The sequence below is a fragment of the Cryptomeria japonica genome, chromosome 3 (genome assembly GCF_030272615.1).
Source record: "Cryptomeria japonica chromosome 3, Sugi_1.0, whole genome shotgun sequence".
In the NCBI taxonomy this organism is placed as follows: domain Eukaryota; kingdom Viridiplantae; phylum Streptophyta; class Pinopsida; order Cupressales; family Cupressaceae; genus Cryptomeria; species Cryptomeria japonica.
This window is the reverse complement of record NC_081407.1, coordinates 98,027,703-98,045,012: the sequence shown is the minus strand read 5'-3', so window position 1 is coordinate 98,045,012 and position 17,310 is coordinate 98,027,703. Positions and strand designations below refer to the sequence as shown.

Genomic DNA, 17,310 nt, shown 5'->3' with positions numbered 1-17,310 from the left:
TTCATGTAAGCATGTTATCTTGCACGTAGCGTGGTATTGAGGAGTAGCGTGATGTATAGGGCCCAGCCCTAAGAGTGGCATGTGGGATGAGAAGGGCCCAGCCCTAAGAGTAGTGTGTGAGAGGAGAAGGGCCCAGCCCTTGGCGGATTCCAATGTTGCCTTAAGGCAATTGGAATCCGCATTCTACCTAGTTACAATCAACACTCCCTCTTAACTAGGGAGAAAGATAATCTTACAACCTGGTTACAAGATTAGGGCCCAACCCTAAGTAATACATACAATGTTTAAATTGTAATTTGAACTTAGCTGTCAACTTCAACAAGTAGCCACAATAGTAGCCCATAGTATCCATCTTGTACTGCCTGTGGCGAGTGGATGCACACATGCACAATTATTCAAGCACATCATGGAGTCTTTCCATGCCATCAATCGCGTATATCCATCATACATTGTCTTTACCTCAGTCTTCTCCCAAAGAAGAATGTAACATCATAATCTTCCATCTTGCACCCAAGCATAGAGTGGAGATACATAATCATTGCTCTCCATAAGCATGGAATGAAAACATAGTTCTCCATCTTGCACACAAGCAAAGAATGGAATAAACATAATCGAAATATTTTAGTCTTCCATCTTGCACACAAGCATAGAATGGAACTACATAACATAATCTTCCAGCTCGCACACAAGCATAGACTAGATCCACCTTACATTGCCCGCAGAGGGTGGAGAGGATCTTTTCTACCATCTTACATTGCCCGCAAAGGATGGTTAACAATTATACTTCTCCCTGAGAAGATTACAATACCATCTTACATTGCCCACAGAGGATGGTTACCAATTACACTTCTCCCTGAGAAGATTACAATACCATCTTACATTGCCCGTAGAGGATGGTTTAACATTTACAATACCATCTTACATTGCCCATAGAGGATGGTTACTAATTACACTTCTCCCTGAGAAGTTTACAATACTACCTTACATTGCCCGCAGAGGGTGGTTGATACAACATAATGTATCACAGAGGTTGAGACTCCCTCTCAACCAAGGCGGTGTTCTCCATAGATCCAAGTCTATCTCAAGCTTCAAGAGACTTGGTGAGAACATCTACAACACACGATTGTCCTGCCATAAAACACTGAATTGTCAAGTATCACTATACAATTCTGATAATAAATCAAAACAGCATAACAAGAATTTGGAGAAACCACACTGCTTCTCTTGATGCAAACTTGCAACAATGTATTTAGCTACAGTAATACTTAATGCAACTGAGGACTGTCCCTGTAGGTCCAAGAGATCGCAGCGGGTGAATGCTCGAAGTGTTTTCCTTGTCCGTAACACTTCTTGACCAATCTGAACCTAAGCAGCTTCAGCCCATAATCAATTGTGTCTTGCAAACATCAAAATATGCTTTCTTGCAACAATATGCTTAGCTGAAGCACTCGCCAATCAACCTGCCTTTATTCAGATGAATCTGCAAGATCATAGTTGGTTGCAGACATACTCAACTTCTTCAAGTTAGTTTCCATATAAGTTTATAATCCATAATTCTAACACAACAATAGAAAACTTGACTTAGAACAGTTTCATTAGATCCTTGCCACATTTCTAACCTAGAAGTAATGCATTTTAGGTTTAGATCTTCTATCTCAATTCTGAGCTAATTCTTTCTTATATTAAATCATGAGACTATCTTTATGTCAGAGTTTGATCATCAGAATTAACATTTCAAATACTTTAAGGAACAGGTTAGAATCTATACAAAAACCCTAGGCTTATCAAATACTCTTTCATACCAAGAGTTTTATTGAAGGTCATAGGGCTCCCTCTTAATCCTCAATATCAGACTGATAGCCAAGCATCATAGATCATAATTATTCATAAACAAGGATGAGAAATGCCAACTTCACCTTTTATGAAATGGACCCATGGTGCAATTATGATCAGGACATATCCTCAAACTTCTTCTAATTGAGTGAGAAGATCCTTATGCCTTACTTCAAAGCTCCCTCTGAAGTCACATCAATCCAAGCTTATGGATTTTTGATGTCGGTAAGGCCTTGCTCCTCGACATACATCACCTACCATATGAGGTTATATAAAAATGACCTTGGGTGAGGATCACAACATTCATGATAAGTTAGATGTGTTCTTTTAACAGTATAACCAATGATCCATAGAATGTTGAGACAATACTTATATGACACAAATTAAAAGAGCCAGCCTTTAACACATAACCTTGAAAACTTGTACATCACCATACTTCACACTTCATGATAGTAAATACTCAACTGAAAAGTCAGTTTTATGTAACTATTATAGAATCATTCAATTGATAGTCAAAAGCTCAATCAGATCATAGGTGAGGAAGTAATAATAGAATGTTTACAAGAAGTATACTTACCAATGAAGATACTAACCAAGCAATGATAGTGAGAGCCTATACTTCCATGAATCAATAGCAATTAGTAAGCTACAGTATATAATAAAATAATTCTGATAAAGGATTTCAGATCAACCTCTAGATATTCAACAGCAAATACAAGCATTGAACAATAAATTCCTAACTCACTTATTTATGGCATTAATGAATACTTCATTTACTCAATTAGCAGCGATACTTATGTAACTGGCTTATTTTCCCTTACGCACATAGATAAAGGCACACACAAATTAAACGAAGTTCAAAACAGAGAGGAAATATTCAAGTTCGCAATGTCTTTACAAATATATGAAGTTCAACTTTTCTTCTTTGTGTTGATCTCACTCATTGGAACAATTAAGCACTAGATATTTAATGTGAGCATACTTCCATATTTAATTTTAGTATTTAATTGATCAGGTCATAGACAGGCACGTACACAAAATTTCCCCTACTAGGTTTAGGTCTGTTTTAACCATAATTTAATCTATTTCAAAATACTTATGACTTCAATTAATTTATCAATTATTGATAAGTAAATTGTTCATTTACCATACTAGAGAACTAATTGTATCATAGTAGATAGTTAATTTTATCATCCATAATTCTTAATGCAAGAGTCAACCTACGTTACTACTTCAGTTCTAAGGAAGAAGGGGATGGCTATGTTACCAAAGCGCTCAGAGACCAAGATACAATAGGCTCCCTCAAGGTTTACAGTTCCAAGCCCTTACCCTATCTTGGGACCATACCCTCAAAGTTTATGGGATGCTGATCCTTACCCTATCTTGGGAATCATCCTATTGATTGGATTTAGACTGCCCCTCTTTGGAAACAACTCCATTCTCAACTTTCTTAAATACTGACAGTAGTAACAAGTATTAGGCTATAAGCATACTAACTTGTCATGTATTATGAATGAAATTAAGTATAACTGTCATACATATTGCAGTCCATATTAATATTATTATTAAATTCTGTATAAGATCATTATTAGGTATCATATATTAAGCATGCACTAAGCACATCCCCATGCATACCACCTAGAACAAAGATGTTACTACCTGTAACTTAAAAATAGTTATGATCCGATCCGATCCGAGGTGATATCACTGGATGCTTTGATTTCTTTCCTTTATGTCTCTCAATATGAGGGAGAGGTCACACCTCCTCATCATGTATGTTCTTTGGCAAGAGACACACCCTTTCACAATCAGATCTGCAACTCTTATTTAAATCAGATCTTAACCACTACATAAAGTTGCAACCAAAAATAATAAGCCCTTAACAACAATCTTAATTAACCAAGCATCCTCTTATAATATTCAGTTTAACAAGGACTAAAATAGAAGATTCATTCAGTTAACATTTAATGTTTTCATTGTTATAAAATTCGTCTTATTGAGAGATCCTTATATTTACAAACATGTCATCAAAGAAGGAAAGGACAAGAGACTGAAATTACATGATTAAATCTGATCACTGGTTAGTACGAACCTATCTCTGATATTTTCATCAAGCCTATCTTCAACTTCCAGCCCCATTAACCTGACCTGTGAATGAGACAACAATCTGGAAATAAAGGAGTACTAATTCTGAAAATTGAAAGTTGATCTAGCCTATAGCTCTGATACCATGTTAATTTTAGCACTTTCAGATTAGATGATACTCAGAAAATCAGAATTTGTTTCCAACTAGGTTAATTAGATTTATTGGTTTTCAGATTTAAGCATGATAAGAAATGAATGCAAAAGAGACAAAACAAAGTTACCCTAGGAAAACCTCTTAGGAGGAAAAACCCAACCAGAAAAGATCCTCAAATCTGATTATGGTTTTAGATTCAATTGACACTTACACACTTATCTGGAGTATAGAAGTTGTAGTCACAAGGAAGATGCTATGGAAGACTACACAGCTAGTTTGTTGACAAAGATCATGTTTTACAGTCCTTCTAACTTGTCTTGCTGTGTATGCACCTTTCAACTAGTTGCAGTCCTTTGCTTGAGCCTTCAATGGAGATTCATGGAATTCGTAATCACCAATTAGTTCGCTGTGATCACTAATTGGATCTGCCGTTCATTCATGGAGTTCGCTGTGATCACTAATTGGATCTGCACATATATGGAATTCGCTGTGATCACCACTTAGATCTGCACATACATGTAGTTTGCTGTGACCTACTGCTTGTAAGAGAGTTCGCTGCACAAGAAGGAGATATTCGCTGTGACCTACTACTTGTGAAGGAGTTCGCTGCACAAGGAGGATATATTTTGCATTTACTTGCAGACTACATTAATTATATTGTGAGAGGTATATGTCTTATTTATAGGAGAGCAACCACTCCTAATCAAGTCGGCTTATGATGAATTCATAACCTTTAATTTATTTGCATCACTTTAACCGAAACCCTTTATTAGATAGGGTCGGCCCTATTCATGTAAGCATGTTATCTTGCACGTAGCGTGGTATTGAGGAGTAGCGTGATGTATACAGCCCAGCCCTAAGAGTGGCGTGTGGGATGAGAAGGGCCCAGCCCTAAGAGTAGCGTGTGAGAGGAGAAGGGCCCAGCCCTTGGCGGATTCCAATGTTGCCTTAAGGCAACTAGAATCCACATTCTACCTAGTTACAATCAACAGTTTTTTTCCACTAGGTTTTCTCCTTCCTTTCTTGGGACCCATCTTTACTTTTTTGTCTACATTTCTCCCTAAGTTGCACTTAAGGGGGGATTGTTAGTGTGAATAGGGTTCTTTAGCCTTCTAGTTCTTTATTAGCTAGTTCTCCACTATAGCTCTCTTCACACTTAGTTAAGCTTACTTAGGGACTTTTTCACTTTATCCCACATTGGTTGTGTTTTTAGTCTCTTGGGTGGTAAGTGCTATATATACTCACCCATCGCTCTCATATGAGCATCTTATTTTTCATTGTATTCCTTGCATTCTCTTGAGTTGAATATAGTTTATTTGGCTCATTTTTTATTTCTTGCTTTGCTCTCCTTCATTCATTCACATTCTTGGGTTGAAATATCACATCATGAAAGACTAAATTAAAACATTTTTGCATATTTGATCATAATATAATGACATATCAAAAAGACTTTGTGTGTACGCATTGCACATTAGTCTTAGATAAAACTAAGGTTAAATGCAACTAGTGTCTGAATGATATCAATGGTGGCATTTATCACTTCAAATGGCATTTGGCGAAAAAGACATGACATAGCACCACTGGTTGCACAACATGCTCCTACATGAGTCACATATCAAGCAAAACAAGCTCTTCAAACAATTCTATGGATAAGGAAAAGAAGACAAAAACTAGAATAAAATTAGCTTCTAATTCTACAATTGCTAGGAGCAATTGTTTGGAAGAAGGTGATGCACATGGGTCTTTTAGGGAATTCACGTCAACACCTTCTACAACATGGCCCAAACATAGGTGGAGGAAACATTGATTCTTTCTTTGCACCACATACTACACTAGGATCACAGACCACTTTGGAGAGTATAGGATAGAGGAAAAATGCCCATGAACAAGCAAAGAAGACAATTGCAAAATTTTGGAACCACTCTAACTTTCTATTACATGTTCCAGGTCTCCATATTGACAAAGTATGGTGGACGCTATTGCAATTGCAAGTCCTAGATCCAAAGCCCCATTTTAAAAGACATTGAGGTTTGCAATGCTCAAAGGTGTAGTACAAAACGTTAAGGATGTTGTTAATGAACATCAACTAGAGTGGGAAAATATTGGTTGAACCATAATGTCAAATGGATGGACAAATAGAAAGAACTGAACCCTCATCAACTTCCTTGTCTCTTGTGATATTAGCACCATATTTTTAAAATCTTTGGATGCATTCGATGAAATCAAATTTGCAACCTGATGCTCAAAGATGTAGGGCAACAAAATTTGGTTCAATTTATTACAGACAATGTTGTTGCTTGTGTTGTTGTTAAGAGATTCCTAATGGACAAATGCTCCTCTACATTTTTTACCGCACGTAGAGCACATTGCCACAATCTAATCCTAGAGGACATTCAAAAAATTGGATGGGTTAAGGAGGTATTGCAAAAGGTTTGCACAATTACCAAATTTATCCATAATCACATGAGGGTTTTGTGTATGATACAATTTTTCACGAAGGGCAAGGAGCTAGTTTGATAAAAAATGACAAAATTTGTAACACACCTATTGACGCTACAGACTATTTGCCAACAAAAAATAAATTTGAAAATGTATGTTTTTTTTAAATGAGCGGATGGAATTTAGCTTCATAAATCAAGTAGATGACATAGCAATAGCAAAGTACATTTATTATACTTGTGTTTTGGATGCAAGTAAACAAGTTGTAGAATTTTCAAAGCCTTTTGTAAAAGTCTTGAGAGTGGTGGATAGGGAGAAATCCCCCATGGGCTATTTGTATGAGGCCATGGAAAGGGACAAGGGGATGACAAGGATTAGGATGGAAAATAACAAAGACAAGTATATGCAATTATGGGACATAGTTGATAGAAGATGGGTCAAAGATGCACTCTCCTATCCATGTTGTTAGATATTGGTGCCGGATCACCTAGTGGACTTTATGCCTCCATGAGGCCATTTTTGTAAATAGTTCCTTTATGTTGTGTTTGAGTCATTTCATAAGGTCTTAAAGACCATTTCTAAGGTGTGTAAGGTGTCTTGAGTCATTATTAAGTTTATAGGTGGTGGTTTGTCAAATTTTGTAAATTCTTGCAAAAGTTGTCATGTTGTCAAAGTGCAAAAATGCAAGAATAGAAGTTGAAGAGTCAAGGGGTATTAGAAGTTGGTTGGTGGTTTGTAACTGATCAAAAACTAGATGTGAAGATTTAAAAAGACTTCATATGGTCGACCACAAGGTTGGTGGCCGTTTGGATGCAAATTGGAATCAATACTCATTGTTTTCTTGCAAAACATGACTATAATTTGTGTTGTACGGCCATATACAGAATAGTACGGACCTGAAACTCACATGGTTGTAAAGATAATTTAATTTCAAACATTGTTTGTTCTTATCAGTCCAAAAGATAAGTTCATTTGATTTGTCTAATAAGGTAATCTTCCCAGCAGCCCTGTTCAAAAATTAAGGTTCCAGTTTTGAAGGAAAATTCATATCTTTAGTTTCCATCGTTGAAAACCGTTCAAAATTTGTGAGAAAGTCTATTTATAGGTGTTTGATTATTTACCAAGGTTTAAGGAATTATGAAGAAGGTTTTCATATGGTATGAGGAAGCCCTAGGTTGAAACGGTGTGTTTTTGTGCAAGAAGAGGTGGTTAGAGGTTAGGGTTTGAAGAAAAATCCTTGGGGGAGGTGGCTAATGATTTAATGAGCATTTATAGGTCCTAAATGAAGTGTTTGAAGCTTTGGTTAAGAGGTTTAAGCTTTTGAAGCCATTAAGCCTATTTGGGTGTTTGTAGCCTTGTGTGAACAAGAAGGTTAAATTGGGACAGTTAATTGAAAGACTGAAGTTTTGAAAAGTCTGAGATTGCAGGAGTCATTGTTGGGTTAGTCATGTCATTTGCACATATTCTAAAGTGTCCATTAGTTTGTTGAAGGGGTTGGAAAGTTAGAGTCATTTGGTGATATGAAATCTTGAGTAGACCTTGTCAAGTTAAGGAAAGAGTTGAAGTGAGCCCCCATGCTCTGCATCAGATACTATCTCAATCCAATGTTGTTCCATAGCTCTTCGTCCAAAAATGATGATGTTGAGGTCACACAAGTCTTGTTGATGCAGCCTTTGAAATTGGTCTCAAGCGGACAACTACAATAGTAATGTAACTAACACCTTATGGTTCAACAAGGTTTACAACGTTCATTGCATTTCTCAACTAAAGCCAAGCCTTTAGTCTTCACAACTTCCATATAAGTCATCATGCTTTTGACCAAAAATTCACTATGATAATGCTATGGGTTCACTTGTGTCTTATCATACCAAGTTGTTTCCTGAAATCTTAATGGTATTTTATGCAGTCTATGTTTCATAATATGGTAATTTAGACATCTCACCTTTCAAATCAGATTTGCAAACACATGAAGAACCATTTCAGGGAACAATTTTTTTACACCAAAGGAAAAGTAAAGAGATGTCATGTGGTTGTGGTTTATTTTTCTAATTTCGAACTTGTGTATCAGCAGTTCCCCATAGACATCAGTTTGCATTATCATATGGTAAACTATCTATTGCTTTCACAAAAGATATATACATAGAACTACATCCTGTAGCTCTACTAGAAAAATATTAACAATTAGAAAATAAAGCATTATAAGACTCATAATAATTCAAACTCACACCCAAAAAATACACAAAGAACGGTCACAAAACCACTTACCCATAGCACCAAAATACTCCAAGAGCGTGCACTGCAAATGACATAAACTAATAACCAGACACCCAAACACACCAGCCTCTAAAATGAATCCTAATGCAAGTACAAATTGTGGGTTTTCCACCGTTCATAGACTCACACAAGCATGTAAATATGTACCTTTCCATACCAGCTCCCACCAATGGTAACACCCACTGCCAGCAAGGTAAGAGAAGTTGTGTGTTGATGTTGACCATGGTCTCCACCACTCTCCTCTATCCCAATCCAAACCCAAGCATGGTAGTCGCTAGTGTTTTCAGCCCTGTCACAACACCAACTCATTGCTCCCACACTTAATAACATTAACAATAGTGGAAGCCACTTCTTCTTTTACACTATCTGCTGCCTCTGCAAGGAGGCACACGAGTGCAAAAATTATTCTTTAATTTGTAAGCTCAATGTTGTCCCAGGTCACTATTGAGTTAGTCTACAAACCTCCACAGGAAAGCTGACTCATTGTGTTTGTCTCTCTTATCACCACTTCAAACAATTGGCACAATACACAAGGAGGCCTTGTTGATAACCACCTTTTATATCTCTAAACTTCTATATTAGACTTACTTGCAATATGTTCAGTGCCCTTAAGAAATGAATATCATTCTTCTCATCACCATGGGAAAAAAGCTAAACAAACTCAAATTTCCCTATGAGAGTTATCTTATAGAGGATCCCCTAATTGGCTCCTACAGCTATCAAAGAATGGGCTATGTGTGCCATACTTCTTCTCCTTTTCAATGGGCCATTCATACTATGCTGGAGGCTTCCTAGATTCTCAATGTTTATGGTTTCAATTCATTCTACAAAGCTTAGAGCACATGAATCATGGTCATTTTTGCTTGCACAAGTATACCTAGCTTGTAGAGAAGCGACTCATTAATACATGCAACACCGTGCCTCAAAGGGCAGCACCAACTACTCATCTGACAAATCCTCCATCTTTTATGCTTTAATGGATGTTCACACCTTGCACCTGCCCCTATCACTTCCAATATAACCATAGCAAATGGACGCCATTCCTTCTTCTATGACATGCAAGCAACTGCTCACCTTCCACCAAACTTCTTTCACATCATTTTAGTTCTTCAATAATTTGTTTGCTGCCTCTTTTCTTTTCAACAAACATTTCTTTATTTGATTTTATTCACTTTATAGTATTTTCCTTTAAAAATTATATATTAGACTTAGAAAGCTCAGAAAATAATTTATTAATTAATTTACTAAGAGGATTATAATGAATTTGAATTGCAATAGTAATAAGTTATAATTATAGCAACTCCATTTTATAGCATATAAATGAGTATATATCAAGGTGTACGATTAAGATTGATAACAAGACTAGAAGACCATATCATTTATTCCCTCATTCTAGTATTGAGTCATAACAATGACAAATACCAACAATATTAGACTTGAAGGGGGATATAGTATCCTCCCCAAATGAATTGTAAAACTTGTTTCACTTGCACCATGCCATCGACAAATTGAGTAGTGCACCTTTCTCTGATGAGCTAAAAAGGGTTCCTTCAAGAGATATAACATTTCTATCATCAACTATCTTTTCAAGTATTCAAGCTACTTCTAAGCCTAACAAATCCCATTTTGACAATTATCCAAGTTTTTAAAAAATATATTGTTACTTTCTATAATATTTGAAGTTTACAATTGTAAAGATTAAAATCAATATCAAACACACCATTAAATTAAAGTTTTGCCTTAGATTTATAACTAAATCTTGTTCCATGGACCTTGGCCCACTAGCATCCATCCAACCCCACAATGTTATCCATTGTTGGATTGCTACAAATTTTAGTATTACCCAACCATGTCGCTCCAAGCTTTGGTAGATTGCACAAACATCCAAGCAATTATCTTTAATAGGAAATTGATGAGCAAACGAACAAAGCATTACTTAGGTCAATGAAAAACTTTTACAAATTTAAAATTGACAATCACAGGGGATGTCTTGAAGTCTTTGGGAAGTTATAGGGATGTCAAGGATGATAGCCATCCCACAAAGTTACCCAACATATGAGGATGTCCCTTAAAGAAAACTAGGGGTGGTGAACATGGGATTTGTTATCCTCATCCCCCTATCCCTAATGTTAGCACCCGGTTTGACTATGTCCAATTGTGCTAGATTCATAGCCCTTTATGTATTTTTCCCCTGCTATTCTCATCATAGATAACCAATTTGAGATAATTCCTAATGGGTCTCCCTTCATCTAAGTCTGCATAGGAGTCCTTCCTTTGCATCCCTCATGTGCCTACTCATGTGTTAAAAGTTAAAAAATCCCAAAAAGTCTAAGTATGAAGGTTCTATGTTCAAATTTCTAGAGACTATATTGAATGTCAAAGCTTCCCTTTCCAATATGCCTTTCTACCTAGCCCCATTGTTTCCTTTATTCCCATCAAGATATTGAACTTTCCCATCTCAACATACCTCTTACCCATTCATGTCAAGACATCTAAGTTCTCCTACGTCCTTCCTATCACTCCTTTTCGTTGAACTCGAATTTCCCTTTCTTTTGTCAAGTTGTTAGAATTTATCTCACGAACATGCTTTCCTCTTGACTCCCTACTCTTCAATCCTTTATGATAAGTTTCCTTTAGAGCCAAGGTTTCAACCTTCCCTTTTCCTAGGTATATTTCCCTTGGTATCCCTTATCCCCATCTTCCAACATTTCCTTCTATATGCTTTATCAGAGTTGAAGATGTGGGAACACCCCTAGTATTATGGGTTGAGGCATAGACCTCGAATCCTCAAAACTCTTGCACTTTGTATTGTTCACTCCCACTTGCCTGCCTACACAACCCAAAGCGTCATTAATGACTTAATAAGACACCGCACTAACCCAATTGGATTTTTCACACCCAAAAAGAACTATTCATCTCAAGGGTACAATTTCAAATGTACTTCCATCAATGGAAAAGAATGAGGAGTGCCATGCCACTATTAATGTGATGGTTACATTTTTTACATGGATGGTTTCCATGAAAGCTCCAAACTACCATTTTAATGGATTTTATAGAACTAAGCTCACTTTGCACACCTCAACCATTGACCACCAATTCCTCCTCAATTCCCAAAGTAACATGGCAACCAATGGAGCATCGTACATGCCAAATTGTTTTCCAAAAAGAAGGTTTGCCATTTTTAATATCCATGCATCTACAAACCAAAGGAGCTTCTACGGTGTTTCAACTCTTGCAAATTCAATCACCGTTCAAGCAACAAATGCTTGTAAATCTCAAGGAGGATAATATTGTAAATGATTCTCGCAATTGAATGTCTCCGTAATTCCATTTGGGATTTTTTTAGGAAGTTATAGCTTGAGGTTTTCTCTTGCTAGTTTGCTAGTATAAATGTAATCGAATATTAGATGAATGGGACAACGTTCTAAGTCCTTACAAGCGTTGTACAATTTTTTTCTTTATTGCATATGAATTTCTACAATCTAGGATGGATTGCCAAGTATGTTCAATTGCTTGTTGATATTTGTGGTGTATGTGTATGCATGGCTCATATCCTTTGTGATTTTGATTTGCTGTTCCTCATGGCATGCCTGGACTCCATGACCAAATAGATAAGGAGCCAATCCTCGAAGTAATGATGCACCATGAACCTAAACTAAAAACATCTTACACCAATAGGGTAGTAGGAAGAAGGTTTGTGTGCACTTCATGACTCAATGTTATAACTAGGAAAACCATCTCCATCAATCCATAGCGATTATCATCCTAGAGGATCTTTGTGCATGCCCACACCTTGTTGTCATGGAGTGATGTGCTTAATAGCTTAATAGAGGTTATAGTGGTAGGTTAGTCCTTGACCTAGTGACAACCTTTGGGGTTAGATGTACAGTGGATACTACTACACAATTTATAGATTTATCTTCAATTGTATTTAATCCTATTCAAGGTACCTCTAAGGAAGCCCACTGGGTCTAGCTGAGCCCAAAGTCAAAGGTCTTACCTACCTTACAAAATTGCTCCAAAGTTTTCCTACCATATTATAAGCTATATAATAGTTGAACCCCCCAGCGCTCAAAGAATAGCTAAAAACCCATGTGATGCATCTTCAGGGAACAAGTGGATATATTTGATTTTATAAATCAACACACACTAGATTTCAATATCATCAAATTCAACCAAAGGTTTACATTTTTGCAACTTGTTCAAATTTTGTGTGGCAACAAAGGAAAACAAATGTTCCTTCATTCTAGACCCTTGCATGTTCATACTCAAATGAATCTTTAATGCAAAGATCTTTACAAGAATCCCTGACCACTAGCATAATATGATATAATCTGGTCAACATAGATACAATTTTTCTTGCTAGTAAAGATAATATATTTTACCAAGTAGAGATTTTACTTATCTAGGCATGAAATCAACCTTGCCATCATAATAGAAGGTTTACATGGACAACCAAAGAAAAAATTGAAAATGATTTTAACTACTACTCATTGATAAAATCAGACATAATCAAAACACCAAAAGAAAAGCAAAGAAGACAACTTAGCAATAGAGCTGCAAAGATAACCTGGCTTTTCAACATGAGGTGTAACCACCTTTGCTTTCTTATTTGTTTTTGGAGTCTTGATGCCTGAATTTGGCCTTGGCCGCTTATGATTTCCAGCACACATCTATGGCAGTGCATTGTTGTGTCAATAAACTTTAAATGCCCAAGACAAGTTGAAATAATTAAACCAAGAAAAATTATACCATTGCGACCCTTGATATTTCCTCATCTTCCTCATCTTCACTGCTGTCTACTTCATCCTCACTTTCCTCATCCTTATCATCACTTCTACTATCTTCCATGTCCTATTACACAAAAGGATTAAGCTTCATAAGACATGTAGAAAAGGCACAAATAGTACGAGCATATTGGTGTCAAATTACAGTAAAAATAAGAGAGAAATTAACCAAAAATTCACTTATTAGGTTGGTGAAAAAATTTTAAAGTTGAAACCCATGTACTTAAAATATTTGACCAATATATAAAAAACTAACCTCAACTTCATCGTACTCTCCCTCTTCATCCTTGGAATCATCTTCAGATGTAGAAACGTTTCCCTTCTGAATTATTCTTGGAGTTTCTGTATCCGAATCCTGCACAGGCCATTGATTTCCATCAGCAACGTATGATATTGCATTGTTAGCTAAATATTAAAATGTCAGAGCTGAAACAAATCAACCAATTCCAATTATACCATGGGAATTCCCTCATCTTTGTCGTCGTCATCATCATCATCATAGTCATCCTCATCCTCATCTTTTTCACTTCCATCATCACTACTACAAAAGTCTTCAAAATCCTGTCACGCAGACAATATGAACTTTGTAGGCCAAGAAAATGGTGCTTCTAAAAAAAGTGAAATCTAAAAGTATGTCTTGATGCAGATGACAAAGCAAGTATCTATAATTTCTTAAATTGCCTTAAGGATTTATATAATAAACTCATTTGATTAAAACGTACAAGCAAAAGACAAAAGAAACCCAACCTTGTCGTCCCCCTCATCATCAGCATCATCATCCCTCCTTGCAGATTGCTTCCACTTAGGGACAACTCTAGAATAGCCACAGAAAAATAGACTTGCATATTTAGAAGAATGAGATATTTGGAATGATTTATTGAAGATCAAATTCAGCCCAATCTGATGACATCTTCCATGTATAAGGGTTCCTAGCACAATTATCTTCTTATCCACATGAAGATAAACAAGAACCCTCTCATTATCTCTGCGCAAAGTTGTCTCTCCGAGGGCCACCTGCAACCAATGGCATATTTTTGCAAAAATTTCAAATTTGAGGCCTGTGAAGATATAACCAAACGTTTCATAAGAAAGCCTGCAAACTCTCAAGCACATTCATTAGAGTACTATGGATATGGGGAGTGACAGAGCAGGCATCTTAAACAACCTGAGTTAAATTTATGACATCGTTTTTGAAGGATTCACAAGTCAAAGCTTGTCCAGGCTTCACTTCAACTCCTGTCTAGGCAACCAAAATAAATGTTACATAACAAAATAAAAAGCCCATTCCCTGAAAAGTCACTCAAGAGTCAAAACTAAATACAGGGAATAACACAAGCAACACATAATGAAACTCCAAAGATGGATCAAGGGATGCAACAACCAGTCCACTCCAGCAGTTAAAAGGATACAACAAGCACTCATTACAGAAACACAATCATTAGCAACCATTAGAACATAGAAAATAAGCCCACTTGTTGGGTATAAAAGAAGATACTAATTTGAATGAATTACAGATAGCTTACCCCAAAAACACTCCATTCAGAATTTTTATTTGTTCCCCTTTCTTTCCGAATGCAAAAGCCCCTGAGAAGTTACAGAAAGAAGATGACCTTGACTGCATGTTTCATATGTAAAAACACACTAGACTTTTTTTCTCGTTTTACATGTAGAAAAGAAATATCAAGAACCAAAGCAACGTAATCACAGTTTAAAAAGAGTATTCTATCCCTATTTGTCCTGGAAAAGTTAATGGACCTGCTTTGAAGGTTTGTACAAATTTTAATGAAATTCTTGGATTTTTAAACCAAAAAATACTAGCGTTGCTGTGTCTGCAAAACTAGTATTGAACTAAAAACTTCTAACACAATTGAAACTAATACACAAAACTCAAGCACTAGTATACAAATTTCTGAATCCAAAGAAAATAGATTTACGTTAAAAAGGAAAAGGTTGTGTTTTAGGTTTGCGCCAAGCATGTATTGAACTAAAAACCTATAAATTTGAGATCACAAATTATAAAATGGTTATGTAACCATGCACAATGTCTAATTGTCCAATACAAACATAACACTTCTAGGATTGTGGTCCAGTCTACCATTCGTAAGAGTTTGACTCATTTTTAAATTCCTCCACCCCAATATGGTAGTCAATAGCCCCATCCGACATGCAACAAGGTTCTCTAACCATGACAAACTTGCTAAAAGCCTCATAACCATGCATAAGTTGTGTATTATTTCTATGATGCAGACACAACACATGAGGTCCAACGGGTGGTTGGTGTAATAAAACAAGGACGTTCTGAGTGCAAGACTTGAGTTCAATCCATGAACAGCAATAACATGACCCATAACTCCAACATACATACGTCAAGGTTGTCTTGTGGGGAGGCTGGGGCACATTTGAGCAAATATTTTAATTGTAAGGTACCCTTGGTATGAGACATATTTCATTAAAACTGCTCTTAAAATTTCTGAGAAGCATGCGTTCAGAAAATTTAGAAAGCATCTTTCAATGGGCGCAATACTTTTATTTCATACTGGATGCAAATTTGTCCATAAATAATACTTATTTGAATTAATTAAAATTTAAATACATATTGGATTTTGAATTTCAAATACATGTTGGGTTTTGAATTTCAATTACTTTTTTAAGCCAGATGTGGAGCTATTCTCAAGGGCGAGATCCAGTGGAATATTTAAATGCCTTACTAAGAAAAAATGTCAACAAATATTAGATTGTATTTGTCAATAAGCCTCTAAAAACAAATGTCATCAAATATATTTGATGGCATTTTTCAGTATGCCTCCCTAAAAACTCTCATCAGGTCCTACAAACTTCATCTAGTTTATATTTTAAGGAAATGATTCTATTTGTTCATAATTTATATGAACAAACTTTGCACAGGACAATCCATAGAGGATAAGCAGGAGATGTATCCCCTACAACAGACCACATCAAAGCGGAGGAATACCCAGCAAGGGGATATTACCAGATTAACAAATTTTGGGGAAAAAAAAAAAAACGTCTGAGTGATCCGAAACGTCAATCTAAAACATAGCCTTTTATCCTCTAGAAAAATGATTTACAATGACGCAGGTGAAACCCTAGCAAGAAAACACATTGTATTTGAATTTTGTTATTTTCATACCTGTGTAAGAACCCAACTTACAAAATTTTGAAGGATAATTTTTTGTCAATCTAGCCTACAAAACTCCAAACATTCTACGAGAGAATAACACGATAAAGTACCTTTACGTTAAGATTGGCATCCTAAACTTTCATTAAACACAGACCTTTGCAGATATGATACAGCGTTCAACTGCTCAAATTTATCTGATAAATGTGATTTTTTCAACCCTTACGGCTTACCGATTCGCTCTTTAGAAATGTCTTCTGTTTAGGGGAGGTTTATGTAGAGATTTTCAGTAGTATTGGACGAGGAGGACTTAAGGGAAGAAAACTGTTAAAGTGAATTAATGGCTTGAACGCAGAGCAGACTAGAAAGACATGGTTAGAAGGTGGCAGTTTTTAGGGTTATATATGCAATCAAAATTGGCGCCAAAAGGAGAAAGGGGAGGAAATTATAAGTATATGTTACTAAATTAAAATATTATTATTGTTTTATTTATTAACGAACATGCTAGTGATAACAATCACAAGTTATTATTAATTGTATTTATTAATGAACATGCTAGTGATAACAATCACAAGCTTTCTCCTCTCTTGGTAGGGGCTGTA

General features: G+C 36.1%; 1 protein-coding gene across 7 annotated transcripts in view; it reads right to left on the bottom strand.

The window, feature by feature from the left end:
- LOC131046028 (histone deacetylase HDT1) overlaps positions 1–17,096 on the bottom strand; it is a 35,249-nt gene extending 18,153 nt beyond the window's left edge. For 3 of the 7 annotated variants that reach the window (XR_009105911.2, XR_009105912.2, XM_057979672.2), the window contains exons 1-8: positions 16,822–17,096; positions 15,096–15,156; positions 14,738–14,808; positions 14,320–14,586; positions 14,029–14,133; positions 13,829–13,927; positions 13,538–13,639; positions 13,356–13,458 (exon numbers count right to left, since the gene is read on the bottom strand). Coding sequence is in view for 4 of the 7 variants with exons in the window: in XM_057979672.2 (XP_057835655.2) it covers positions 13,356–13,458; positions 13,538–13,639; positions 13,829–13,927; positions 14,029–14,133; positions 14,320–14,586; positions 14,738–14,808; positions 15,096–15,111 (763 nt within the window). In the remaining 3 variants the exon portion in view is untranslated. The remainder of the gene's footprint in view (positions 1–13,355; positions 13,459–13,537; positions 13,640–13,828; positions 13,928–14,028; positions 14,134–14,319; positions 14,587–14,737; positions 14,809–15,095; positions 15,157–16,821) is intronic. The other 4 variants (XR_009105913.2, XM_057979674.2, XM_057979673.2 and 1 more) reach the window with 4 other exon arrangements.
- Between the last annotated feature and the right edge of the window lie 214 nt (positions 17,097–17,310).